At 25.1% G+C, this 25,056-nt stretch overlaps 1 protein-coding gene and 1 non-coding gene across 2 annotated transcripts; both read right to left on the reverse strand.

The window, feature by feature from the left end:
* Positions 1-245: 245 nt before the first annotated feature.
* On the reverse strand, positions 246-317 carry Trnat-cgu (transfer RNA threonine (anticodon CGU)). The gene has a single exon. It is a non-coding gene; the product is annotated as a tRNA-Thr (tRNA).
* A 19,794-nt stretch (positions 318-20,111) lies between these two features.
* Positions 20,112-21,632, reverse strand: LOC145836216 (CTD nuclear envelope phosphatase 1-like). Its single transcript, XM_082944035.1, has 4 exons — positions 21,495-21,632; positions 20,912-21,094; positions 20,373-20,474; positions 20,112-20,174 (listed from the first exon to the last, which is right to left on the reverse strand). The coding sequence occupies exons 1-4, from the start codon at positions 21,630-21,632 to the stop codon at positions 20,112-20,114; spliced, it is 486 nt and encodes a 161-aa protein (XP_082800161.1).
* Between the last annotated feature and the right edge of the window lie 3,424 nt (positions 21,633-25,056).

Raw genomic sequence — 25,056 nt, forward strand, 5'->3', positions numbered from 1 at the left:
ATTTTTTCACCTTTGTCGAGTTATTCGACAAAGACTTTTTTTTACAACCGTAAAATACTGATAGTTATTTAATATAAACTTATTAAAAACAAGTAATTCTAACAAGTTAAAAAAAAGTTTATATTTGGCAACATTTTGGTAAACAATCAAAAAATAATTTTGAAAAACGTGTGATATTTAATTGGAAAATAAACTTTTGATAACAGCAATTGGTTTTATAAGTGTTATTTCAATTATTAAAAAAGTGCCGCCAGAGAGGTTTGAACTCCCGACCCCTGCTTTACGAGAGCAGTGCTCTGCCACTGAGCTATAGCGGCTTACGATTAAGGACTGAATTTTGCGTATATAACTCACAAAATTTGCGCGCGCCAGTGTAATTCTCTCTTATACGTTGTGCAATTGCTGTTGTAAACTCTTTCAAGTTTTGTGTTCTTTTTATTAAATTAAAGTTGAAATAATCAGATTTTATAAAATACTACAACCATACATTTTAACTTAGTACTAAGGCTATAAATAAAAACATTATTTTAAACACAAATATTTTAAAATAAACTATACATTTGAATTATTAATAATAAAACTATACATATAAGCCTAAATATTAAACTATACATTTTAACTTAAATAATAAAAATATAGATTAAAGTTTGAATTGAACATTTTGTTTGATAGAATATTTTTAGTTATTGATTAAACTAATTAAAAACAAAAAAACAAATTCATTTTCATAAACACTTTTACTATTTAAACAAGTTTATTGAAGTAAATGTACATTTTAAGTAAATTTAATAAGGTTAGGCATAAAATTTACTTGCAGCTTTTACAAATTGTGTATATAGTTTTAATCTGATCACTAAATTACAATTTGTGTTTTAAAACAAAACACTTTATCAATGTTTTTTTTTAATTTTTGGTGCAAACTGTCTTATATCAATAATAAATGTATACTTTTTTCTTAATAACCATGATTGATAGTGTCTATGAAAATTAATAAACTTTATCATATACATTATCTAGAATAAATAAGTAAAAAAAAATATATATTAATTTTGAACACTATACCAATGCTTAACTATTTTATGTTTCAACATTAACAATAAACTTTTTATTAATTTTGCTGACTTGTTTTAACTGTTGTTATGAGATATACAAGTTTAGATATTTTATATTTTGTAAAAATAACAAAATCAAACTAAGCTTAACTAATAAAAGAAACATTTTTAACAATTCCAATAGATTTTTTAAAATTTACTAGCACTAAATTTAAAATTTGATTAAGTATATTTAAACATTAAAAAGTTACTCGTATAGCTTTTACCTTCAGACTTTTATTAATTATTATTTGTATCTATCTAACAAAACTTTTTCAAAAACAACAAAATGCATTAGTTTATATAATGCATTCTAAACATTGTTTAAAAAATTTGATAGACTATACATGTTTTTTTTAAATGTAGTAAAAGTATATACAATAAATTATAATACAATATAATTATAATATAAATAAAAGTATATACAATAAATTTGAACAACATTCATTTTATTTTTTTAGAAAAACAAAAATGTGATCATTTTTACAGTATAACACTTTTTTATAAGCACAATTTAACCAAATATAAATATTTCAAAAGTAAGTTTTAATAATTAATATAATTCAAGACTGTAAATGCTTTGATATAAAAGTGTTTAAAAGACTGCAAATTGTTTTAATCAAAAACACAACTCAGACTTTTGAATTTAAAAACTTATTTATATTTTTAGAAATGAAAACTAACTTAGTTAGTAGTATACTATTTTAAGATGTGCAAAAAAAGATAAGACTTATAATGTTAAAATTAACAAAAAACAATTACATTTTGAGATATTTTGACTTAAACAACCGTATAATACTAAAACTAAAATAAACTATAAAGTATGATTTTTTAACAAAATTAAAAAAAAGCTTTTTTTTTCTAAAATATTAAAATTAAAAGTCAACATATCATATAAAATATACATATATATAGTTTATTTCATCTAAAGAGACTAATATAAAAACTTAACTAAAACAATTGAGCTAAGTTGTATAAATATTAAAAAAAAATCAAACAAACTGCATTTATAAATTTAAAGATATATTTTAGAGTATTTAACTTTAGGAATTCAAATAAAAAATAAATGTTATAATATTGTTACTGTTAGCCAAAGAAATAAAATAAATCTTATAAACAGTTTTTCCTAATAAACAATTCAACTATATAAAAACAAAAATAAAATGAGTTTTTAGATTTGAAAAATCTATTAGGAAAAAAATTAAATGGTATTTAAATGTTTCGTTATCAGAACAGTTTTTATAATGCCTTTTAAATATCTAAAACTATGCATTTGAATATTTGAGAAAAAATTTTAACTGCATAGTTTAATCATCCTAACATCATAAAAAATTAATCAAAACTTAAAGAACAATGTGTATACATAATATTAACTTCTACATATTTGAGGCATAAAGTTGTATGAATATCAATAAAACTTGAACAACTATATTTCCATAGAATTACTAAAGTACAGGAAATGTAATAGTATTTGTTCGCAAGTTAAATGTATTAAACTTTAACTTAAAAAACTATTTCCTAACAATGGCATAAAACATTTACTAAAAATAAGGTTCTACTGCATTTAACTCTTTACTTTACAATAAACTTTATATGCTGTAAAAAGTTCAGACACTCTAACTTAAAGTAATAATTAAACTATAAAACAAGTTTTACAAGCAATAACTGAAAATTTAAACTCAGACAATTTTTTTTTCCACGTCTACATTTTACTTGTACAGGTCGCATTGATTCATGAATCTCTTTCTTCTTGGCCGGTGGGTTCTCTGTATTTAAATATTATAAATAAACTAGTTTTAGAAATTTATTTAATTATTTTTTCTTTGTATATGAGTTTTATCATTTTTAATTAATAAAAAAACCTAAAAACCAGCAAACTAAAATTTATAAAATAAAACGGTTTGTTTAAATTTTAATGAATGGAAATCCACATAAAAACACTATTTATTAAAAAAAGTTGCTATTTTTTAAACAAAAAAAAACAACCAGAGTTAAATAAAACATTCCTGATTCAGTTTAAGTGTACAGAAAATTAATAAAAAGAGATTATTTTAAAAATCTTAGTAGCCTAAGTTTTGCAAAAACTTTAGAAAAGCCTGGATTTTCAAATCAGAAAGATGCAAACTGAGTTTTTATAGTTTTAAACTAGCGTGAGTCAGGATTGCCAAAGGTTTTTCAAAACTCTAGGTTTTTAAAAGAACTAGTTTTTTAGTCCATTTTTAATGCCATATTAAATTTTAGATAAAAAATTGTCTTACAATTATATTATACACAATAAAAATAAAACTCCAAACAATAGATTGTTTTTTGTATTTTATATATTTTTTGTATCTTATCAAAATTTCATTGTTTTACAGGTAATAATTGTTCAAAAATTAGGATTTTCCAGGTTAAAAAAATCTTTAACTCCTAAGGGTTTTTGCCTAAGTTGTCAAATTCAAAGAACAAGTTTTTTGGCAATTCTGATCTAAATCTTTGCAGTAATCAATGCTTACCAAATACAAAAGTTTGTACTTTTTAGTATAAAATATAAAAAATGGTACTTTTTAGTATAAAATACAATAATTAGTATTTTTCAGCTTGAAATATAAAAATGTACAATTTTATAACAAAATGTAAATTTTAGTACTTTTTAAACAAAATATAAAAACCTGTACATTTTAAATACAATATAAATTTCAGTTTGTACTTTTCAATATGAAACACTTACCTAAATGTATTTTTATTGAAATAGGCATATTAATTGTTTACTAAATACCAGTGGCGTAGCGTAGTATTTTGGTCAGCGGGTGCGCAATTTTATATCAAAAAATCCCCTAAATTGAACTTTTGTAATTAGCTATAAAAAGACCTTTTTATAAGTAATATAATTGAAATAAATTCATTAAGTAAAATAAGTAACTGTTTTAAAAATTACTTATTTATTACAAGGTTAAGCAAATAAAAAAAGGTATGAATTTTATTAGAATTACTTATACTTGACAAATGTAAACTTACTAAACAAAAGTTGTTTTTACTACTTACAGTAGACTTTATATCTTTAAAAATGAAAAAACTCAATAAAAAGAAAGTATCTGTTTTATAAGCGAAAAAAAGTATTAATCTCTTTAATATACAATACAAGAGTGATAACAACATTTCATTGCATATAATTTAAATAAAATTAAACAGAAGTTAAAATAGACCAACTTTATAACTGTTATTACAATTTATTTCAAGTTTGTAAAATAGTTAAAGGTATTCTTTTCAAATTTAATTCATCTGATTGTATTTGTTTAAAATAAAAATCACAAACAGAGTCTATTTCTCATAGGCCGACACGCTTTTTCTTGTATGTTTACAAAAATAAAGTTCAGAAAAATAACAGTAGTCTTAACATATATTTTAGCATAAAAAAAAACTTGTAGAATTGTTTAATTTTCCCTTAATCGTGACGTATTTTTGTAAACTTTTTGTAGAAAAATAATCTGCCATAAGGTTATACTACAGCGGTGCAGTAATTAGTTGCGTACTTTTTGAGTCTAAATTATTATGATGTTAATGAAGTTATAAAATTTTTCTTTATGGAGTTTTTAATCAACATCGGTGCACTCTTTCCTTTGCGCACCGGTTTAGTATATTGGGTAATTTTCCTAACTTGTCACTAATTGGTATTCAAAATTTCGTTTAACTTTTTGAATACTAGATAAGCATAGTTGAAAAAAGGCAAATTAAGCAGAAGAAATAAACAATAAAGGATAAAAATATTACAATACTTTGTTTTACTTCTTTTCGTTTTTTGGGTGGCACGCTTGCGCCAGTGTCCCTCCCCACGCTACGCCGCTGCTAAATACTTAAAAAAATACTTTTTAAATAAAACATAACTATTTACTTTTAGTATGAAACAATTAGCTGATGGTATTTCAATTAAACTATATTTGATATTTGTTTACCAACTAGTTAAGAATGCGCTTCTTAAATATAAATATAAATTTCAGGAGTTTATAGTAAGAATGTACTTTCAAAATAATTTATAAAATGTAGTAGTTTTAATTAAAATTTTTTACCTGATGGTATTTCAATTGATCTATGTTTGATAACTGTTTTCCACAAGTCTTGCATTTGTGATGTTTGACATGAATTTTATAAAAAATAGTACTTTTTTTGTTAAATTGTAATAAAAACTAACATATCCTAATATACAGTAACAGTAAGCAACCTTTAAAAGTAACGATTAGTAGTTGCTTAAAAAATCTTTTTTCGGAAAGAATATTTTGTGGGCAATATTATTTTTAAAAGATTATACTGAAAATAAAAACACTAACTTTCAAAAGAGAAATTAAAATAAATTAAATGAACTAAAGTTTTGTTTGCTGATCACTATTATAGAACTTTATAAAAAAATGTTAATTGAAAGCATTTACTTTAAGCTTTCATATAAGGTCGAATGTTAATTTTTTTTGAATATGCTAGACCCCCTATGGTTTCAAACTGTTAAAAAGTAAACCATTAGTCAACAAAACAATTAGTCATCAAACTACACAAACATGATTTTTTTTTCGCTCAAAAAATTCATTTTAAATTAAACTGTTTATACCCAAAAATAGTCTGTAACGCTTTTTAAACTCTTTTACTCAAACACAGTTTAAAAAACTATAAAATTAAACCACAAATAAGGCTGTATTGTTTTTTTTTTGCAAGTAAACTATTTGTGAAAACAATAATTAAAACTACAAACAAACCTGTAATGTATACCAAGTTTTTTCTTGCAAGTAAACAATTGGTGGCAAATATCGCACGGGGTCTTATTTGAATCGATCACTTCTAACAATTCCTCCATATGTTTTTCTTCCATGGACTTTTTCTTTGGGGATTCGTTGAGGTTTACAACTTTTAATTTTGGTTGAGAATTGGCGTCTATTAAAAAAATCTAATCACTTTATAATGTTTTTTTCTCCCTTGAATTTGCTATAGGGATTTGTTAAGATTTACAACATGGGCTATGACATCTTAAATAATACTAAACATAATCACACTATTGACAAACAAACTAAAATGAGAAAAAAAATAGGTTCATTAATATCCACTTTTTGTTTATTTTGCTAAGAAGTGATATCTAGAATCAAAAGACATAAAATCATATCTCACTTAGTAGGTATGTGCTTGATACTATAATTACAACCTCATTAAAAACAACAAACCTGATTTTTTAGAAGTGAAAGGCCTGAAAGAATAAATTTTTTGCGAGCTGCTTGTACCTTCAGTGTCAAAAGCTGGGTTATTCTGATTGGGAGATTCTGAAAAGTTTTAAATTATTATAAGCTTTGTTGTGTTAGTTCTATAGACATTTGCTAACAAAATATTGTTACATTTTTACAACAAATTTTAAGATATAATCAAGCAAAGCTGGAGAGTTTAATGAGTTCATCATAGTAGGAGAAAACTTAAAAAGCAAAAAAACATTTTGGTTAAAATCGCCCTCTTTTTACAGTTTTTAAGCAGGGTTTCCAAAGTGATCAATTACAGAAATTTAGGGGGCCACAGGGTGTCATGGGTAGTAAAGGGGCCTCAGGGGGGGGGACTTTAAAATTTACACTAGGTATTATGGACTTGATGGTGAAGAGCAAAATAAAAAAGATCTTGGGTGTAATTAACGGTAGTTTTGTTATGTTCCTCATAGAAGGCGAAAACTCAAAAGTTAAAAAAAACTATTTTGTTAAAAATCTCTCTCTTCTTGCATTTTTTCAAACTAGGGTTTCCCAAAGCGGTCAATTACAGAAGGCCACAGGGGGGGATAATTTAAAACTTAAACTAGGTATTCTGGAGTTGGAGTTGATGTTTAAGAGCGAAATAAAAAGGTTCTAGGCGTGTGTTTTTTTTTAGAAATTTTGTCAGAGGGGTAATAGTTTTTCATTTCTTTAAAGGGGCTCTTATGAATAAAGATTGAGAAACCCTGTTTTACCAATCATTTTCAATTTTCTTAGTCTGCTTTCTTAAAAATATCAACTTTTTGTAAGAATGAAATTTATTTTTAATATTCTTTAACATTTTATCTCAATAAACAAAAAAAAAATTATAGTATAAAACTTCAGCTTTCAGTTGAGGAGCATTATTATTTTCAGTTAAAATGTTGGATTTTATAAGTCTTTAATTGTATAAATAGTAAAACTTTAGCAAAAGTGATTACTTTAATAATAAAGTAGGAATGAAAAGTTTACATTATTAATGTTTAAATATTTTATGTCAATTTAAGTACACTTATTGAATTAAGGGCATAGGAGAGTCAACATTAAAAAAAAAAATTAAAACTAACATTGGCTTTTATCTCAAATATACTATAAGATAGTTTTTATAGAACAAAAAAAAATCAATTAACTTTTAGATATAATTTTTTTTGTAAAAAAATTCAATTACAACTGTATGGAATCAAAAATGTTCAAGGCCAATTTTTTTGGTCTTTGAAAAATTTACTAATAATCTATCTCCTTCTTCATTTTTAAAGCAATTTAATTCAAATTTCAAGAAGTGAAGTTTTCAATATTACAAACAACTTGAAGGAAGCAGATTTTTGAAAAAAAACAATAAAAAAATTTTGAAAAGTCTTTTTTTTTTGATAATTTTTTATAAATTTTGTTTTTACAAAAATTATAAAAACTTTTCTCCGCATCAAAAATGAAGGAGGAGATGTATTTTTAGTGAAATAGTCTATTATTGCCCTTTTAATTTGGGCCTACCATAAAGAACCTACTGAATGCTCTTACTTTGATTGCTTATATATCAAAAGTTACTGTGAACAAGCAGTGACAAGATGCAAATCTAAATAAGTTAAAAGAAATCTGAATAAAAAAATGTTTAAATATAAATGTATTTAATAATTTTGAGCTATTTGCAATAATTTTATGGGTATTGGTAACAAAAACTTTGCAAAATATGTTAATATAGTTGTTTTTGAAAACTGAAATTTATTTTAAATAAAATTAGTATTACTATGATCTAAGACAGTGGTCGGCACATTACTTCGGATCCGTGAACCCAAATCACTAAATAAAATTCTGTGCACCCCAATTTGTAATCTTTAGCGCCGCCAGTGTTTAAGAAACACTTTTAATCGTTTTTTTACTAATAATTCGGTAACACCCAGTTAATTTTTACACTCTAACTTTAAATTTACAAGTTAACCCTATCCATTTCAATAAACTTTTAATATCAATGATCTAATTTTTGCAACAAAATTTTACTTTTATCATCCAGGTCTAAATAACTAACTAGATTAATTTGATACATCACCACTACCCCAATTAACAATCAGTAGTCTTGGTACTTTTTTTTGAATGGTAAATTTATATATTTAGTAAGTAAACATAATAATTTTTTATTATGCAACTACTACCAGTGTTAAACAAAGGTATCACTTTAGTTTCTGCACAAAAAAAAAATCATGTACACCAAAATAAGTTTCATACACCCCGAAAGTCTTGTGCACCCTAAAATAAATTTAAATTTCAGTACACTAGTGTGCACCAGTGTACACCGTGTCGACCACTGATCTAAGATATAAAACCTATCATTTAAAATTTAAAGCAACTCAAAAAGCTATATTTATTTAAGATTCAGCACCAAATTAATAATAAAAATACACTAGTTTTAAACAGTTTCTCACTTTCTTTCCTTTTACTTTTCGTATAAACCACATCAACCTGACTTCCGCCTCTTGCAACCACATCTCCTGGTCCCAAACTAATTTTCCTCTTCTTTCTCCTGCTCTTTTCCAAGTCACCGGGTCCCAGTCTGGTGATAAACTTTCTTATACTACCATCCGAGCTTTCTTGAATATTTCCTGGAGTGGCTAAAAATAAATGATGTGTATAAAAGGCTTTTGCTATGCTTACAACTAAAATCTTAAAATTGCTATAGATTTATTACCAATCCAAAATTGTGATAAAAAAAAACTCGTTCTTAATTTGGTATTATTTTTCACATTATTTTTATACATTAAAGTCCTTTGTAAAAATAATTTTAAATTATAAAATTAATTAAATAAAGGCCATAGGTGGTCATCCTTGCTTTTACATACTTATTTTAGGTCGTGCAACTGAAGGTGATTAAAAAAGCACCAAAATAGTTTTAACTTGGGAAAAACGTTAAAGTTTAGAGAACTTCAGACAAAAGTAAGAGAATTGTTACATAATTTTTATTTAAAGTTCTGTTTAATTTAAAACAAAAATGCTTTATAAAAACTGAAATGACCGTTATAAATAAAACAGTTGTGATTTACTTTACCACAAACTCAACTATTTATAAATTTTTTGTTTAAAAAAATATTAGAAACTGTTATATACTTACAAAAGCTTACCTTTCATACTTGAACCAGACTTTTTCGACTTTTGTGGCAAATTATTGGTTTGAGATGTAGCTTCATTTTGTTGGGGTTCATCAGAAATATTATTGTTATTAGGCTCAACTTTTATTAATTTAAAACTGCTTTGGCTTAAACCATCACCATGAACTATTGTAGAACTCACTGTACCATCTAGTTAAAAAAAAGAATAACTACAATTTTTATTAAAGTGATTTTTTCAGAATAATGTGACAAAATGAATGTTATTTAATTATGTTTTTAATTACATATCGAAATGTTAACTTAATGACAAAACTAAAAACCAGATAATCTTAAATTTAGATAAAAGTAGCTTTATGCATTAAGTTCTAAATAAATGTTTTAGTTTGTAAATAATTAAACTTCAATTTACTATTTTTTATACAAAGATTTTGAGGCTTTAAAAAATATGTAAACACATTAAAAAATTTACAATTCTATGGTTTTATTTCTAGAAAACAATTAAATAAAATTTCCTTAAAAAATATACATTTAAAAAACAACTGACCATCTTTACCTCTCAAAGCGTGATTAGAAGCTTTTCTTATCTTATTGATTGTTTCATCTCTCTCAATTAACCTTAAATTTTCTAATACAAGTTCTTAAATATAGATAGTTTAAATAAATATCTACATAAGTTTACTTCTAATATAAAACATATTATAATATAAACAAAAATTATTTGTAGTCATAAATACGTTATTTGTAGTCAATAACAACTCAACTAACTTCAATCCTCTTTTCAAAGAATCCTTTTCAACTGTGTCGAGAATGTTCAAAAGGTTCACAACGGTTCGGTGCAGCACTTTTTTCTCATGCTCCAGCTCACCTATCTTCTTCTCTAGATTTCTGTTTTCATCTGTCTGGTTGTCTATTATCATCTTCAAGCCGGACAGATACACATTTGCCTGACCTGGACCTGAAAAAATAATATTATTGTGAATTAAGCAAATGTTATAAAACACTATTTTGATATTCTATGAAGGCCATGTGTAAATTTTATCAGCTTCCAGCTGAACAGAAATATATTTGGCTAACCTATATCATATTCTATTATTACATGCTATAAACTCTACACATATTTTGTTGACTTTTTGCATAATGGATGCTATAAAACACTGTGGAGTTTATAATAAAGAAGCAACAGTTATTTTTTAATCTCTACAAAAAATAAAATCAAACAAACATATGTAAGTTTTTCTGCAGTTTCCAAACTTTAAAATGCAAGACACTTAGTTTAATAAAAACTGCCAATTCCTATGTTTAGATAAAAAGTGCTTTTTTTTCTTTTAAAAATACTTAATTAATATGCTTTAAGTAGATGCTTATTTGATTAATGTTGAACATACCATATTCCTTAAAATTTTAAGTTTTTTATTAGACAATTTTTTTTCTTAGTGTTAAAATTTATTATAGTTAAACTTATTTTATCATTTATCAAAAACTGTAAGTTTATTTTTTTATTATTTTATAACCTTGTTATGATATTTTAATATTTTTAAGCAACAACAATAGTTTCATTCATTTTGTTTACTAAGAATTCTTAGTTGAGCTCAAATTGGTTAATATAAGTGTTAATAAAATAGTTATAATAGTTGTCTTTTGAAAAATAAAAAATAAAATAAACACTTTTACATAAATTAAATATAAAACAAAATTGTGGAACTTACTTGTCATCGCTTTATTGATGTTCTCCATTTTAAACAACCTTTTAAACTTTCCTTTAATTTTACTTAAATCAAAAAATTTAGAAGACTTTGTGTTAATGGCATAAGTTCAAAACTATTTTTTAATTGTAATAATACAGATTGTAAAAATATAATGACAAAAATTGCAACTTATTATAAGATATAACAAAACTACTTACAATATTAGGATCAAGTATACAAAAACTTCTTAAGTTTAATTCTAAACACTATCTGAATTATTCATTAAAATTTACTAACTAGTATAAACAAAAAATCCTATTTCAACCCTGTATATTTGTTTCTAGTTGAACAATAAGAGTTTAAAACAATAAGCAAAAAAAAAGTCTGAGATTTAGAAAAATATCAAACTAGCCTGATTAAGCTGAGTGTTCTAATTTTAAATTTGCCTGAGTTTGGCGTTTAAGTATTAGCAACCTTTGGAATTATATGACTTAAGAACATTTTTTGGTCATATTCTAAGTTTTAATTTTACAAGCTTTAACAAGCAGGAAAATCTATTTAGTGTAGAAATATAATTAGTATATTCATTAATTTATTATTATTAATTTGATAATTATTATTATTGCATAGTATATAGAAAATACATTAGTATTGAGAATTATCAACAACAAACTATTAAATGGTACAAAATTTAAGGAAGATTAAACTAAAATTGAGTTGTAACTGCTGTTACATTTTGTAGAAAAAAATATTTTAACTTTAATACATAAAATAATAGAATTCACTATAGTATAAATACTTTTTTTGCAATAGTATACAGTTTGATACAAAAGACCTTGGACATTTTTTACTTTAAAAAATGCATACTTAAGAACACATTTTCTCTTTTAGCGTTAATTGTAACTACTTGTCTTATAGTTTTACAAAAAATTAAAAAAAAATTACGAGCAAGAAGGATGCAATTATGTTTCATTTTAATTAAGAGACTTGAGTTTTGAAAGTGCAGTTAATAAATATTTTTATGGAGCTTGGTACAACTAAAGACTGTCCTAGGAACAGAAGCACTCAATTGAAGTTGTTTAAGGTAAGAGGGAATCTGAAGAGATCTGAGATTCTGGTTAGCTGTGTGAACTCAGTGAGAAGAGACACCAAAAATGATCTAAAACTGCATTTCTGCTTTTATCTACAAACTTTCTACAAATGTAATAACACCTCAAACCTGTCCAAAACCAAAAGATAAAAAACAAAGACTTTTTTCTATGATTTGAGGACTATCAGAGCAAGGTATAGTTTTTCAACAAAATAATTCACAGTTTTAACCTTTGTTTATAACTAGAATGGCAGCAGTTATTGATGAATCTGTTAAAACAGCTTACTGCCCAAAAAGTAATTTTTATTGAAGTGTTAACTGCAGTCTCTTACCTTGGAAGCTACCTCATTTTTTTGTACAGTAGTGGGTTTAAATAACACAGATCTCTAGAATAATATTATTTTTTGATATTACAATTTTTACAGATGAAATAAATCTTAAAGCAGATGTATTTTCCATTGTTTCTTATTTACGTCATATTACACTAGGGGTGGGCAATGTACAACTTGCAAGTCTGATTTTATAGGCCAAGCTGTAATAATAAAAACATTAAATCTAGAAAAAAATTCCTTGTATTCTTATTTTTAAGTAAAAGTATAAACACATCAGTCCCAATTTTCACAATACATATCTTAAATATTGGATCTGAACTAAACAAGTTAGCAAAATATTGAACTTTAAGGTAAATAGTTGTTGTTCATTTAGTTATTTACCATTCAGGTTAGAACTACCATAGTAAAAATAATTTATAGTAGTCAATATAAATTAACATTTTCTTACATTAGTATATTTTTATATTTTACAGCTTGGGTAGTTTCTAAATTTCCCGCGACCAAATATGATTTAATTGTGTTTGTCGCTAAAATTATCAAGGACGTTTGAAAACTTTTGTGCAAACGTCTTATTTATTTACAGTTACCTCTCGCAAATCTAAACTTCTTTTTTTGCCATTAAATACATGTTTTATTAAATTAAAAAATACTTTAACACATAAGCATAAAACAGGCAGCAAAGTTTCCTAACAAACAAAAACTTGAGTACTTGTAAATTTTCTTTTTTTTTTCGTTGGCTGTTTTTCAGCCAAAATCAACGTCGCGAGCTTTTTTTATTTTATCAATTGGTTGGCTGCATTTGTCGATGGTATAAGCAGCAGTAATATTTATTTTCTTCAGCAACTCTTAAAAGTTCTAAATCTGAGATAATATTAATTCTATCCAAATAAATTATAGAAACTGTTAAATTTGTAAGTTTTACATTTTTTCTGTGTATCATTACTTTGAATATTTTAACAGAAATAAATCAATTTTTTACTTAATGTTTACAAATCTTTATGTTTCTTAGTGTTATAGTTAAATTTAAAAAATTTACTACATAAATTAAATGATTTTTTGTTTTGTTTTAACCGGTTTAGTGATATTGACATAAAGTATGTGGGTTATTTTTAACAATATTATTTCATATTTTCATGTTTTATAAAGGCTCTTTTGAAGCACAAACTAAAAGAAACTAGGCAGGATTGCAAAAATATCAAATTTAAGAGTTCTGAGAATTAAGTAAATTGTTAATAAGATAACTTAAAATTTCACGCTTGAGTAACTGTATGGCGATTTTTTTATACAAATCTGGCAGTTTTGAAGCTGAAAGATAAAGTAAGATGTAAATTTATAAGTACAACATTAACGACAAACCACATTTAATTTAAAATCGACAAATAACTTTAAGACAAGTAACCGGGCATTACCGGCCGATTAAACGATCTCATATATTGTATGTAGTTTGCATTGCATCATGATAAATTTTTTAAATCACGCCTGAAAAACAGCTATGATAATTTTTTTACACAAATTAGTTTATTCTTGGTCAATTAATAATCTTATTAGTGGTTTAGCAATTAGATTTAATATTTAGTTTATGAGGAAGAAGTATTATTAACCTTATTTTTCTCTTATTTATTATTAAAAAACATGGATAGTTCTTATTGCTTTTTACTAAAAATAGAAAAAAATATCAGTAATTTAAATATATTCTTATAAGTTAGTTACAAAGGTGATAAAATTTTCATCGGTCTTTCAAAGACTTAAAGATTGTCTTTTACTTTGATTTTACTTCAATCTTCAAAGTTATGGAACGTTTAATATATTTTAATGTTTCAATTAAACTAAAAAAAGTTTTTATTATAAATTTTATTTATCCATTTAAAAAAATATCACTGATTTAAAGGTTCTAAAACTTGTAGCTTCACTTAAAACAAACTGACTAAAAATTATTATTTAAGTTTTGATGTGTTAACGTATCTGATATTTGATTATGTTGTAAGAAAGGAAATCAGTTGTTATGCTCATTTATATTACAATCAATAAACATAACAATGCTATAAAAGGTGAAGACTTTATACAGCTGTATGTTTTTCAATGTTTTATCAATTAAAACTACACTTAGTTAAAATAAATTGTTAAATCAATATATTCTACTGTATATTTATTTATATACGACAACAATTTGTTAACATGTTTACATCTAAATTAAAGAAAGGTTAGAGCTAAGATAGAGTTAAATGTTCAAAACAATTAATTAAACTAACAATTTCGTCTACTGCTTGATAATACACAATGCTAAGACTATACAACGGCGTAATACATATTAACATACAATAGACAACACTTAAAACTTATATTAAAGGTTTTCAAAATTTAATTCAAAAAAGAATTAGTATTTTACACAAAACTAGTATAAGATTTTAAAAATTAGTTAAGCAATTGCAAAACATCAACAACATTACAAGTAAATTAGTCAATTTAAAAATATGTTGAGAATGTTTAAACTAAGATTTAATTTTAAAACTCATATTTGCCAAAACTAATTGCACTTAAGTATTTTAATTATAAAATGTCACTAGTAACATAAAAGTATACAATTATAGCTAAAATAATTAATTAAAGTTTTTGATTTCTCAAACCCAATATTCCCAACCAAACAAGTTACTGTAAATTCAAATATACCAAAGTTACAGGTTTAAAATGGCAGTTAGTTTTTCATCTAAAACAACACAAATTTTGTACCAGAATAGATTTTGTGAACAAGAAAACTTTGATGTTATTGTTTCTGGAAGCACTAATGTGTTGGAACGAGAAAGTTTAAGGTTAAACTCGCGTAACTTTGATAAAATTGAAACAATATATAATTCAAAGACACATTCAATCAGTGACAGAACGATTTGTGAAAGATCCAATGTTTGGACTGTTTGCTCAAGATTAGATGTTAAAGGCGTATCTGAAAGACGATCTTCTTTCAGGATTTATATTGATAAAACTGACCAATGGGTTAATGTAGTTCAAACACCTAATGGTAGATGCAACTTTAGCGCTTGTTCATTTATGAAAAACATTTATGTCTTTGGTGGATTTACTAAAAAAAGAGCTATAAAAAGTTGTTATAAATATGATACAAAAAGGAGTAAGTGGATATTTATAGCAAGTATGAATGAACGTAGGCAAGTTGCAGCTTGTACAGTATTCAAAGGTAAAATTGTCTTGACTGGTGGTTGGGACGGTAAAAATAAAGTAGATTTAAGTTCAGTAGAGGCATATGATTACTACGAGAATAAATGGGACTTTCTGCCTTGTATGATCAACAAAAGATATCTACATGGAGCAGTTTGTATGGGCAACAAGCTGTTTGTGATTGGTGGAGAGGAAAATGCTACTTGCGAGGTATTTGATAGCAGTTCCATGAAGTTCACTAATATCAAGCATTTAGATCGCGATTGTTATCAGTTTGTTTCTGCGGTCAGTGTTGGTGGCGAAATTTTGTATTTTTGTTCAGGGCATATGGCAGGAGAAGAAAGAATTCGTTCTTATAATGTTGACAAAAATGAATGGTACTGTAAAAGTAATTGTTTTAAGCAATTCGAAGGAGGTTTGGTATGTCTTTCAAAACTTTCTGTTATTTAACAGTTTAAAATATCCATGTTACCTGGTAATTTATTCAATGTACAATGTGTATGTTGTTGTTTGATAGCTATATTTTACTTAAACTTTTTTTAGTTTTCGAAATTAAAAAGAATATGTTGCTGTTTGGTACTGACTTTTTTTTTGTAGTTGAACTACTTAGTATTCAAAGGTAACTGTGGATATTGTTGTTTTGTTTATTTTGTCTTTTCACTTCAACAATAAACAAAAAAACATAAATTTTTTAACTTTTATAATTAAAATCATTATAATTAATAAAAAATTAGATTTTACAGATAAATGTTACGGATGAAACTAATTTGATTACTGGTGAATTCTACGTTATTAATCTTTAAAATCTAATATAAATTTCGACAAAAAAGATTTGAAGAAAAAATTGCAAATGTGTCGATTTAAAATTATAAAATAAACAGTATAGTTTTTTTTAAATTAATACTAGTAGATTTTATGAAACGAGTTAAGAGTTTATATTATCTAAAAATGTGTAACGTAAGCGTACACTGTTTTTAGTATTTTTGATTTAATGATAGCATTTTGTAACATCTAGCATAAAACATAATGAGAAGATTAATGTAAAATAACTAAAGTCAAATTAATAGCATTTTTTAACTTTTTTTTTAGATTTTTTCAATTTACATCTAGAAAGTATTTTTATGGTTAAGTTGTTTTTATTAAGTATAAAACACGAGATACTTATATTTTTTTAACTTTTAGGTATTACATTGTCATTTATATCCTTATTTAGGTCGACAGACTCAAAATTTACTAAAAAAATAAAAATTACATGTGTTTTTGACATATTTTACCAGATAAAAAAAATCTATTAAATTAGTTTTATAAATTAATTAAATCTAGGTTATTAATCTTCTGTTGTTTAAGAATTATTGTTTTTTTTAATATATTTCAGAATGGAAGTTTAAATTTGTTGATTGTATTATGTAAAATTTTTATTATAAACTAGTTAAAGATTATTTTACGTAAAGTTTTATGTAAAGTATTTATCTAAGAATGTTTTTGTTCTCATAAGTATTTTTATACTTTTAAATTTAAGTAGCTAATTCTCATTCTAATTTAATCATTCTCAAACTCTTCTAGATTTTATTTGTGTTTAAAGGTTTTAATCAAATTACATAGTAGTTTTTAAATCATAACATTTATTATGTTTTAACATGGTTCTTTATATTTTTAGTGTTTGCAATGGTTCTCCTACACAATACTTTCAGCCAATGTCATGCCTAGTTTTTTCAAGTATGTAGTATAAGTAATTTAAATTATCATTTATTTCAGTATTAAATAGATCAATGTTGTTATTATTTTTTATGGTCATCAGTGTGGGTTTAAAACATACTATAACCACATTAATTTATTTTTTATAGTAACCAACAATCAAGGTTAGTTATATATCTTCAACTTGTTTGATAATTTCACCTCCGAAATAAATACAACTTTTTAATTCCAAGATGTTTAAGGTCATAGATTTGAGTAAAGTAGTTATATGATCATTACAATTTTTTATCTGTTGAATTTAGTACATCAACTTCGTGTTTTCCCAAAAAATAACTTAATTAAACGATAAAGTTTTAAAGTTAACCTAATTAAATTTAAATTTTGTATACGGAAAAATTACAAAAAATTGTTTAAATATATAAACATCAGTACAATATCAAATTTAAAAACACGCAAAAGACTTTTTCAGTTGCAATTTTGGTCACATGACTGGAAAAATTGCCCAAACCTTATTGGTTTTCAGTTTATTTTAACCTTGTGCAGTTAAAAAATGTATAAAAAAGTAGACTTTGCTAAACTAATCTTGTTTTTTTTTTCATAGAAACGTAGAATAAACTAAAAATAAAAGATGATCTTGAAAAGAAAGACCCTGGTACTTGACTTAGACGAAACACTAGTTCACTCTAGGGGACTTTATACTTGGTTGGAATACAAAACCGCAGAAACTGAAAACAAGCCTGATTTTGTTTTAGAGTTAGTTTAATTTTTTCCTGTTTTTTTCATAAAATAAAAACAATCGGAAAAACTATTATAAGTGTGAAACTTTGCTTTTAGCAATGTACTTTATTATTTTTTTTCAAGTATAAATAATAATTATAGAATAAATAAATTTGTATGTACCATGAAAACAAAGTAGTACAAATAATAATCTAATGTTTCTATGATTTACACGCTAAATATTTGATAGAATATCTCCAATCGTTTAAGTCTTTTAATTTTCAAAAATAACACTTTAATTTAAACAGGCACCTCTATATGTATTCAAAATGAGTGTATATAAAACCTGGCGTTGACAAGTTTATTGTGAAATCAAAATTTGTAGAGATTAAAAGAAAAAATATTTTTTTGGTTACTTTATAAGTTTAGAACTAAATTGTGGTGAAAAAAATTTTCATGTTTAAAACAAAAAGTTATACATTTATTCGATAAAATAAATATTAAAAGCTTTTTATTATTGCAATATAAAAAATAAATGTTTAGTTTTTATTAAATAACATCACAAGAAAAGGACAAACATTATCTAAATATTTAATCAAAAATCTTGGCAGTTATTAATTTAGTTTTTAACAACTTGTTTTTCAAATTAATAAATGTTGAGCAATGATTTTTCAAACTACTAAAATTTTTTTATTTGCATAATATAAGTAACTTTTTTACGATAACTAACAAAAAAAACTAGGTTGAAATTCTCAATAGAAGGTTGATGTATTAAGCCTTATTGTCTTTGTTGAACTCTTAAAATACAAAAACAAATTAAATTTTCTAAGAAAAAAATATAGGGAATAACTAAAATAGGCCAAATGCTAATGAGAAAAAATTTATACTGTCAGTTTAAAAAAAAAGTAATCTAAATACTTAAAATTCCAACTTTAGCCTTAATTATGATGATTAAATATAATGGTGAAAAAAATTATGATAAAAAAATATAAAATTTTTATGAATATTTACATTGTATAGAAAACAAGTTTAATTTTTGAATAATTTTATTGCTTCAAAAAATATTAAAATAAATAGAAAACAATTGTTAAAAAAGCGCTAGACAGGATTTGGTTTCGGCTGCCCGTCCTGCGTACGTTTAATCTAGTCAAATATTCTTTAAAATGGCAATAATATTGTCTTTGAGAAATAAAGTCAAAAAGAACACAGTAGAAACTTTCCACTCAATTTATTTTATTCTATCATCAAACAAACAAAAACATTTAAAAACTAATTTTTATTTTTATCAAATAATGAGTGCTGTTTAATTCTAATATGAAGTATAGTTTTTATGACACTTCAAAAAATTCTATCTTGGCTTGTTGTCTATTCTGGTCTTCGGTATTCTTTCAGGAACGTTCTGACGTCATCGCATGACCTGTAGTGACGTAAAGTTATTAATGACGTCATAAACTGAAACGATTTGTTAACACTTGTATACACCAACAAGCGTGTAGCTGTTAAATGTTTATAACACAAAAACAAAGATGTTTGCCTTTTATTTAAATTGGCACAATTAAGAATTAAGTAGATTATCATAAAGGCTAAAAAGTTAAATGAAATGACACAATATTTTTTAAGTAGATATTATTACCTCCATTTATGTTAGGAGAACCTCAATAAGTATGTTTTAATAAAAAAAAACTTGAAAATTAACTTGATGAAAAATTTATAAAGTTCAATTATTAAATACTTAGTATACAAACTAGCACAACAGTATACAAACTCTTTAAAAAAAATGGATAAATATACCTCAAAACAAGACGATTAAAGTAATTTTTATATATAAAAACATAAGTTTCAAACATAAGTATCTGCTTTAAGTTTAAATGAAATAAAAAGTTTCTTGGATCGAGTTCTCAAAAATAAAAGCTATTTTTCAAGAAAATTACTATTTTGTATTTTTAGTTATCAATCAAAAAATAATTTAGTTGAAAATAACTTAGCATTACCTCATTTTTTTGAACATTGGAATTAGTTCATCAAGACAATTATCATTTCGGTCTTCATACCAAGACTCGATAGGTATTCCATTTTCTGTTGAGTTTATTAAAAATTAAATTATTTTAATTAGCTTATAAAATAAATATTTTTAACCAACAAAGATATTAAAACTCTTTCCTGTAAAATTGTTCAAGCAGTTATTAGAACTTTTTTTTTATACATTTTTAAGTTTTTAAAACAATTCTACTTGTATCTACATGTATATACATGTATCTAACAGCTTTAACTTACCTTTAAGAGCCTGTAAGTTTTCGGAGAGTTGTCCAACAAAACAACGTTTTTAAGATCTTTTTCGACCAGTCTCAAGTCTTTGGCATGGCCACAGCCACAGTGCTGAAATAATGATCTTTGTTAAATAAAAAAAAAACTATTTGCAAACCGTCGTAATCGTAAACATATTTTTTATTAAGACGAGGCTTTAAAAATACGTTACTGAAAAATAATGAAAGTTAAAAATATTAAAGATAGTAATTTTCGTTCGATTAAATATATTAACTGAATATAAAATATAAGTTTTATAACTTTGATAAACGCAAGCTAAAATTAAGAAAAATAACAGATGTCATTGTATAATCGATTGAGCTCAAAGTTTCACAAAGTGATTTTTACAATAACTTATCAAACTAAAGTCAATATTGATGAAATTGATATTTAAAATAAGTAATTGAAACAAAATTAAAACATTCCGTCTACTAAATCTTCCTCTCAATGACAAGATATTTAACAATTGGTCATATGTTAATATTAAACTGTGTTTAAAATACAAATACCTGTCTGAAAAATCTCCTGTTGAGAATCCCTCTTCCATTATCCAGGTAATCAAGAATAGGTGTCGCGTACGCTTCAGCGCCATGCGTGTATACGACCAAATTGTACCATTCGGAAACAGTATCAAGGAACTTGTCAACTGCAGGTCTTTTGTAAACCCACATGTAATTTGAAAAACGGTTCACCTGTTTAAAAATATTTTGTTTAGTTGTCACCACCTAGCTCTAGTTTACTCAAAATGATCATAAAATGAAAATAAAAATGTAATTATGTAATTCTCAATGTTATTTGCAGTTTAGTTTAAACATTTTTTCCATATTTTATTGTTTATATATAAATGCAATAGTTTTCCTTTCTCTTTTTGGTTTTCACGTTTTCCTTTCTCTTTTTGGTTTTCACGTACACAAGTATTACAACTGTCTATATTAGAAAAGTCATAAAACATAAGAATATTACTTGAAAACAAGCTTTCATTAACATTAAAAGTTATTAAAATAAACTTGGTTAACAGGTGAATTTAATGTTTATGATGCTTTATTTATACGGATTATCAAAAGGTTGATCAAAAAGAACGAAAAAACTTACTTTGAAAACGAAAAGTGGTTTTCCACTTGTTTTGTACCTTATCCCATTACCGATTTTCCTGGAATGGACCAGTTGCTCGTCCAAGTTAAGAACGAGCGTTTTTCTTTTGACCATTTGTTTGACAATTTTAACGGTCATTTTGATGCTTTTCTGATAGAAATCAATTTACAACAGAGAGAAATTGTAATTTCAACACCTCAACTTTGCAAATTTATCCGGCAATGCAATAACATTTAATTTAAATTCAAAGTTAAAAACAAGTAAAAATGTCATGGAACTGAAATGTTTTAAAGCTAAATAACTTCAATAATTCTATTTATTGAAATCTACTCATTATAATTAATGTCTACTAGTTTTGCTTTTAAAACAACATTTAATAAAACAACAAAACAACGTAAATAATAAAATAGTTAAGTCACTAAATGTAAATACTTGAATTTAATAAACATGAAAACAAAAATTAAGTTTATTTCTAATAAATAATCATACTTTGATTGAGCTGGTTAAATTTGATACAACTTTGAAACTTACAATTTAGCTTAGTAAAATGAGAAAAATTTGGTAAATTTAAATGTAAAGACTTTTAATAAGCACAAATACTTTAAGCATATATAAGTAAAGAAAAAAACTAAGAAAAAAAATTAAGTTTAAAACTAGATCTCAGTTATAAAGTCATAAGAACAACTTTATTTTGCAAGAACATTTAAATAAACTGGTTTAACTTAATCACCTCTAATAAGTTTATATACCTGTACAATACAAATGATTAACTAAAAGTTTTACCAGTCCGTTTTCCTTGAACTAATTTTATCAATATTGAAACAGTGAATATATTATTAATATTCAAATGATAAGGATACTTTTTTATGACATGACATCTAAAGTAAAAGATTAAATTTTATTTTTATTTTGTTATAGCAATTAACAGATAACAAATAAAACAATTAACTAGTTGAAGATTAAACGTGGTATGCTGTGGCTGAATTGAGTTTTAAAATTGTTTTCTTGAATTTAAAAAACCTATCTTGTTATTTTCTTGTTTTTTAAAACAGTAATTAAGATAATTAAGTTTTAGCTCACATGTGATTTAGGTTGATTAGTTGTGTAAACTTTCGTTATGATTATTATGATTGACATTACCAATCTCGCCTATGAAAATAAAACTAAGATATTATTTTTAAGTAACTTTTGGATAGATGTGTAATTAGATAAAGCAAAGTAAAAGAGAAACTTTTTGTTTTTAGTATAATATATGTATTTTGTTTACTTATAAATTAAAAATATTAGATGTTCACTAATAGTTAGATTAGTTCGGTAGTTAGATTGGTGCTAACTTTTTGATTCTATGCTATGCTTCGCTTTCTTCGTACTTCTGTTTTGGGATTTCTTTTCTAACCTACCCTTTAAAACGTTTTTTTAACGACATTACTATTTCCTTCTTTGGCATCAAGATAAAAATTTAAATTTAAAGGGTATTTGTTTGCAACATATTTAAACAGGAGGTGAAGTATATCATTCTGGTTGTCATAGCTAAAAAAAGAAATGTTTGGCTGGTATGGTTTGTTATAGCTAATTTGTTCTAATCTGTATACAAAAAGTTTAAACACATAATAGATTACACACCAGATATATATTTTTACATAATACATATATACACTTGTTATAATTATTTTCCTGGTATACAAAAGGCTGACTGCTAGTCAAAGGTATACGAAGGGGTTCTATAAAGGGCTGACTGCAAACTTATTGAGAGTTATTCCTGCAAGCTGTACAACTTTCATCACATTTAAAACTGTAAAATACTACCTCTAGTAGTTCCATGTCTTTTAGTTTGAATTAGAGAAATCCTTAATTTTTTGCCAATTGTCATTTCAGATTTAAATAAATTTTTTATTGATAATTTAGTAATTTACTTCAAAGTTTAAAATTTCTCAAAGAAGCAAATTTTTGGAAATTAATATTTTAATAGTTTTCATAAGTTTTTATTTTTATTTTACTTTTTGGTCGTGTTCAATTTGCGTACCTAAGCGGTAGTCTACTGTACTTTACCAATTATTTACGTAGATGTAGTAGTACAAGAATGAAAAATATCTTCAGACAAACATTCTTATATAAAAATTTTAGATTAATCTACCTAAAGTTTATATTCAGCTGTTTTTCAAGTGACATTTTTTTATAGCACATTGACTTTCTTTGTTTTATTTATTAGCTTTTACAGTTGTGTAATACTTTATTTATTTCTTAAACGTATAACACTGTTATTTATTAAGTAATTTTAAAGTAAAGTTCCAAATATATTAAACTTGATAATGAACTCAAAAAATAAATTATGCTAATTTTATGCAAATTTTTATACATATTTTTGAACGATTTTATGTCGACTAAAACAGGACACCTGGAAGAGTTAGTGACGTAACATAAAATTTCTGAAATTTAAAAAAAAAGTTTAAAATATATATTTGATATAATTTTTAGTGTGGGTGGGATGGAGAACAAAACCAAAAACAGCAGCACGAACAAGGCCGAAAGCAAGATCGCACAATCGCGCGCAAAGCGCGTTGTTGTGCTTATTTCGCGAAGCAAAACCGAAAAAAAGCGGAGCATTCTGAGGTTGTGACGTACAAAGAAAGCGGAGCTTTCTGAGGTTGGGACGTAAAAAGAAAGCGAAGCTTTCGATGCATGGAAGTCAAAGCAAGATCGCGCGCGAAGCGTGCCTTTTTTGCGAGGCAAAACCGAAAGAAAGCGAGCTTTCTGAGGCAGGAATTTAGGTCAAAGAATTCAGATTTGTTAAAGTGAAAATTCCATATTTTATTTCTAGTAGAGTAATTGTCTTTTAATGCTTAGTTAAATCGGCAGTTTTTAAAGCAGGAATTAAAGTTTTAAAGGCAGGAATTTAGGTTAACGAATTTAGGTTTGTTTGAAGTTTAAATTAGTTAGGATAGTATGTTTTAATACTTAGTTTAAACGGTATTTTTTAAATACTTCATGTATTTTATAAGAGAATTTGAAAAATAATACAAAATTTAAAAACTTTTATTATTTTTAACACTTTAATTATAATTTTATTTACGTTCTTATTTATTAGTATTTGCTTTATTTGGCTAGCACAAAAGCGCGCTCTGCGCGCGGTGTGCGATACTTTTAGCTACTTATTACAAACTATTTTCTTACTTTTGTAGTTCTTTTTGTTTTATATTTAAGTGAATAGATATATTAATTTTTTTTTTCTTTTTACAATATCTGTTCAAACTAATTTGTTCTAATCCTTAGTTTAAAATAAGTTGTCTTAAATTTTAATAGTCTTTCAAAACTATCATAAATTTGAAAAAATTCTAATTAATAATTTTTTTTTACTTATCATATTATTTATCTGCCTTATTCGGCTAGCACAAAAGCGCGCTTTGCGCGCGGTGTGCGATGCTCTTGGCTATTTGTTAATATCTGTTTTCAATTTAAAGTACCTCTTTATTGTTTTCTAGTTTACTTCATAGAAATATTTAACCTAAAAACCACCACTCCAAGAAAATATATAACTTGCTATCTCAATACTTTTGTTTAACTT

This window comes from Thalia democratica, chromosome 5 (genome assembly GCF_965202585.1).
Source record: "Thalia democratica chromosome 5, ktThaDemo2.hap1.1, whole genome shotgun sequence".
NCBI lineage: Eukaryota > Metazoa > Chordata > Thaliacea > Salpida > Salpidae > Thalia > Thalia democratica.

What these genes read in the sequence shown, in the direction of transcription:
- LOC145836216 (XM_082944035.1), bottom strand. Translation starts at nt 21,632, where the DNA reads ATGACCGTTAAAATTGTCAAACAAATGGTCAAAAGAAAAACGCTCGTT. An exon ending in AACCACTTTTCGTTTTCAAA is followed by an intron (nt 21,095 to 21,494) that starts GTAAGTTTTTTC and finishes ATTTTTAAACAG; the next exon opens with GTGAACCGTTTTTCAAATTA. An exon ending in AAACTTACAGGCTCTTAAAG is followed by an intron (nt 20,175 to 20,372) that starts GTAAGTTAAAGC and finishes TAAACTCAACAG; the next exon opens with AAAATGGAATACCTATCGAG.